Source organism: Coregonus lavaretus (assembly GCF_964263955.1).
Source record: "Coregonus lavaretus genome assembly, chromosome: 4".
NCBI classification, from domain to species: domain Eukaryota; kingdom Metazoa; phylum Chordata; class Actinopteri; order Salmoniformes; family Salmonidae; genus Coregonus; species Coregonus lavaretus.
The window spans coordinates 55,120,434-55,125,528 of record NC_139991.1 but is presented as its reverse complement, the minus strand read 5'-3'; the positions used below and the strand labels follow the sequence as shown (position 1 = coordinate 55,125,528).

Genomic DNA, 5,095 nt, shown 5'->3' with positions numbered 1-5,095 from the left:
TTCTTGGCATCGGAGAATATAGCCTTGATGATTTCTGGCTCCACCGTGTGGTACAAAAACGATATACACTACATGACCAAACGTATGTGGACAACTGCTCGTCGAACATCTCATGGAAACCCATTTCATGAAGCTCCCGACGAACAGTTATTGTGCTGACGTTGCTTCCAGAGGCAGTTTGAGTTTGTAACTCTGTAGTGAGTGTTTCAACCGAGGACACGATTTTTATGCGCTTCAGCACTCGCGTTTTTTGAACTTGTGGTCTACCACTTCCGGCTGAGCCTTGTTGCTCCTACACGTTTCCACTTAATACACTGCTAAAAAAATAAAGGGAACACTTAAACAACACAATGTAACTCCAAGTCAATCACACTTCTGTGAAATCAAACTGTCCACTTAGGAAGCAACACTGATTGACAATAAATTTCACATGCTGTTGTGCAAATGAAATAGACAACAGGTGGAAATTATAGACAATTAGCAAAACACCCCCAATAAAGGAGTGGTTTTGCAGTTGGTGACCACAGACCACTTCTCAGTTCCTATGCTTCCTGGCTGATGTTTTGGTCACTTTTGAATGCTGGCGGTGCTTTCACTCTAGTGGTAGCATGAGACGGAGTCTACAACCCACACAAGTGGCTCAGGTAGTGCAGCTCATCCAGGATGGCACATCAATGCGAGCTGTGGCAAGAAGGTTTGCTGTGTCTGTCAGCGTAGTGTCCAGAGCATAGAGGCGCTACCAGGAAACAGGCCAGTACATCAGGAGACGTGGAGGAGGCTGTAGGAGGGCAACAACCCAGCAGCAGTACTGCTACCTCTGCCTTTCTGCAAGGAGCACTGCCAGAGCCCTGCAAAATGACCTCCAGCAGGCCACAAATGTGCATGTGTCTGCTCAAACGGTCAGAAACAGACTCCATGAGGGTGGTATGAGGGCCCGACGTCCACAGGTGGGGGTTGTGCTTACAGTCCAACACCGTGCAGGACGTTTGGCATTAGCCAGAGAACACCAAGATTGGCAAATTCTTGGGGGGGCCGCACAGCCCTCCATGTGCTCGCCAGAGGTAGCCTGACTGCCATTAGGTACCGAGATGAGATCCTCAGACCCCTTGTGAGACCATATGCTGGTGCGGTTGGCCCTGGGTTCCTCCTAATGCAAGACAATGCTAGACCTCATGTGGCTGGAGTGTGTTAGCAGTTCCTGCAAGAGGAAGGCATTGATGCTATGGACTGGCCCGCCCGTTCCCCAGACCTGAATCCAATTGAGCACATCTGGGACATCATGTCTCACTCCATCCACCAACGCCACGTTGCACCACAGACTGTCCAGGAGTTGGCGGATGCTTTAGTCCAGGTCTGGGAGGAGATCCCTCAGGAGACCATCCGCCACCTCATCAGGAGCATGCCCAGGCGTTGTAGGGAGGTCATACAGGCACGTGGAGGCCACACACACTACTGAGCCTCATTTTGACTTGTTTTAAGGACATTACATCAAAGTTGGATCAGCCTGTAGTGTGGTTTTCCACTTTAATTTTGAGGGTGACTCCAAATCCAGACCTCCATGGGTTGATCAATTTGATTTCCATTGATAATTTGTGTGATTTTGTTGTCAGCACATTCAACTATGTAAAGAAAAAAGTATTTAATAAGATTATTTCATTCATTCAGATCTAGGATGTGTTATTTTAGTGTTCCCTTAATTTTTTTGAGCAGTGTATAATAAGCCATTTAGCAGACGCTTTTATCCAAAGCGACTTAGTCATGCGTGCATACAGGTTTAGGTATGGGTGGTCCCGGGGATCTAACCCACTACCCTGGCGTTACAAGCGCCATGCTCTACCAATTGAGCTACAGAGGACCACTTCACAATAACAGCACTTACAGTTGACTGGGGCAGCTCTAGCATAGCAGAAATGTGAAGAACTGACTTGAAAAGGTGGCATCCTATGACGGAGCCTCTTCAGTAAATCCAATCCTACTGCCAATGTTTGTCTAAGGAGATTGCATAGCGATGTGCTTGATTTTATACACCTGTCAGCAAGGGGTATGGCTGAAATACCACTAATTTGAAGGGGTGTCCACATACTTTCGTATATATTGTGTAATTTTACAACCCATAAATCTAGGTAAAGGGTGGTAAAATTTGAACGTTTCTAAAAAGGTAATTGCATGTCATATCCATAGACATTAAGGGTCCTATCACAATCACTAAATAAAGAGACCAAAAGGCACTTCAAATAGAAGTTAGCAGAATTTATTTCAAATATAACAAAAAAGAGGGGGTGAAACTACAATGTCAAAACAGGTGTCAGTCTTGCAAAATGTAGAAGTCTGGCAAAAGAATAAAATAGTGTATATTCTCTTAAGAAAAAACATTAAAAACACTGTACAATGTAATCTTTTTAAATTAACCATTGCGGATACTATCGCCTCTTCTGGAAAATGTTTCCTCTTCCCATTCCTCCACCACGACCCCGTCCTCTTGCAGCCACTGCAGAAAACAGACAGTTAAATTCATTAGATATACATTTAATAAAATCTGTCTATATACAGGGGGTACCGGTACAGAGTAAATGTGCGTGGGCACAGGTTAGTCGAGGTAATATGTACATGTGGGTAGAGGTGAAGTGACTTTGCATAGATAAACAGTAGCAGCAGCTTAAAAATAGGGAGGGAGGGAGGGGGGGGGGGGACAATGCAAATGGTCCCGGTAGCCATTTGATTAGCTGTTCAGGAGTCTTATGGCTCGAGTGAAAATTAGTGTTATTGACCCTCAATCCTTTTCCATACTGGTGTATGTAGAAGCAGTAGCACTCACCCTGAGCTTTGAGAATGGCTGCCTTCCCCCTCCCTGCCCCGGTGCCCTGGTTCTTGTTTTTCATGCTCTTTAACATAGGGGCATTCTTTAACATGTCCGGTAAAATCAGGAAGCGAATCTTGCTGCCCCGGATGTAGACCTGCTCTAGTTGGGCTACACGGCCATCCCGATGAGTCACAGTGATATTTGACATCTGAAAAGAAGAGATAAGAGTTGATATACTTCCTACAGACAACTCTAAAAGGGACAACAAACAAATCCCTCCCTTACATAATAATAAAATAGAGATTATCTGACAAGTATCCCTTAAAACAAGTTATTGTCTGAAACCTGAAGGCAGTCAGATGACAAACCTGGCAGTTCATGTTGTCCTCAGCCTCAATGAGCTTGCCCCTGTACACTTCACCAGTGTTGGTCTCACAGGTCACAATGTGACCCTCAGCTTCATGCAGAATCTTGATGGGCACGCCGATGGACATATTTGCAGTGGTCCTGTAGAAACAATATTTAGATTGACAGCATCTCCAGAGATAGAAAACAAATTGTACCTTATTATAATAATTAACAAGGTATAACACCCAAACTAAAGTATTTTATTTCAGCATAATGGAAGGGTTAGATTATAGCCTACTATAAATAAAAATGCTTGCACTGCCGCACCCCTGGTCACCCTAAGTCTTGCTTTTGGCACTACCCGTCCATGCACTGCCCCATTTCACCTTTTACCTGGAACCCGACTCTTTCAATGTCTGGTCTTCAGTCCATGCACTCACTTGGCTGACCCAGATCAACATCAGTCTTCATTGTTGCCAATGATATGCCTGGCCTGACTTAGTCTTGATGGACTATTGTTCTTCAAACTAGGTGGTCACAGAACTATGAACTTCTACTTGGCCAATCAGAGGATGTACACCCCTCTTGAGTGGATCCTTCATAGTTTCTTCCTACCAATAGTTCAGTTTCTTTGTCACCTCTACTTGCTGGTTTAGACCTGGGTTACAATTGTATTAACATTATGTGGTTATTCAGCCTGCGCATGGCTTTCAAGTTATGGTGGCCTACATTGAAAACAAACCTTTTCAATTCTACTGGAAAGTTAAGTGAGTTTCAGTATCAAGGTTGATAGCTACCTGCACATAATTTCTGAGCCAGGTAAATTAGAAAAAACGTTAAATTCAAAATATTGTCACATACGCCTGATAGGTGCTGTGAAATGTGTTGTTTTACAGGGTCAGCCATTGTAGTGCGGCGCCCATGGAGCACATTCAGTTTAAGTGCCTTGCACAAAAGACACATCGACAGATTCTTCACCTTGTAGGCTCGGGTATTTGAACCATCGACCTTTCGTTACTGGCCCAACACTCTAACCGCTAGGCTACCTGCCGCACAAACCTATTTAGAAGTGCAAAATGTAGTTAGCTAGGTAACTATATAGCTAGCCAACTATAGCCTACTCATCCGTGGGGGGGTCTCTACTGTAGCTATCTAGCTAGCTAACGTTAGCTTGCTGGCAAGGATGGGTGTGTTGGTTTAGGCTCGCTGGATAGTATAAGCAATCTAGCAACTAACACAGCAGCAACTTGCTTAAAATGTAGCATTGATTTTACCTTAATTTGAACTTGAATGAAGTTGTTCTTTGTTGGTTTCCGCGGTCTTCCAACTTTCAAGCTTCTGCAACGTGCGACCTATGAATCAGCCGCGAGAGTGTTTTGTGCGTTTTACGACTACCCAGAATGCAACTGGGGAAAGGAAGAACTTCCGGTTAAAACATAAAGTGATGCCTCATGGGACTTGTTGTCTTCCTCGAAATATGAGTCAATGGCGCTTACATTTGCTAAATAAGTTCAGGCGAACCCACTTTTTTAGATGGAGACGATCCTTTTGTAAAATGAACGTGTTTGGATAAATTAAACATACAGACAATCTGACAGGCCATTTCCTTTCATTGTGGCCCTTGCTTGTTCTGCCCACAATGCTTAATTTGCTCCCACTGTAAACGACACAGATGGAATATCTTGGGTAAATTACAAATATCTTTGCTACAGTGGTTTACGATCCTATAGTACACTGATATTGACGGTAGGGAGCAGTATTGAGTTGGTGCGTTGTTTAGAATAAATCAAAGTAGCCTACTTCATCCAGTGGCAGCCAGTGTCATGGCAATGTAAAAAATAACTTTCTTATTTAAACATGTACTTTGGATGGTGTCCGTGCTTACAAATATCTGGGCATCTGGATAGATGAAAAGCTGTCTTTTAAAAAGCATATTGATGAGATAGT

At 43.8% G+C, this 5,095-nt stretch overlaps 1 protein-coding gene across 1 annotated transcript; it reads right to left on the bottom strand.

Annotated features, from left to right (window-relative positions):
• Nucleotides 1-2,235: 2,235 nt before the first annotated feature.
• On the bottom strand, nt 2,236-4,544 carry LOC311127926 (small nuclear ribonucleoprotein Sm D3-like). The gene is made up of 4 exons (XM_084159827.1): nt 4,423-4,544; nt 3,169-3,307; nt 2,816-3,008; nt 2,236-2,488 (listed from the first exon to the last, which is right to left on the bottom strand). The coding sequence occupies exons 2-4, from the start codon at nt 3,292-3,294 to the stop codon at nt 2,421-2,423; spliced, it is 387 nt and encodes a 128-aa protein (XP_084015953.1). The 5' UTR covers nt 3,295-3,307; nt 4,423-4,544; the 3' UTR covers nt 2,236-2,420.
• Between the last annotated feature and the right edge of the window lie 551 nt (nt 4,545-5,095).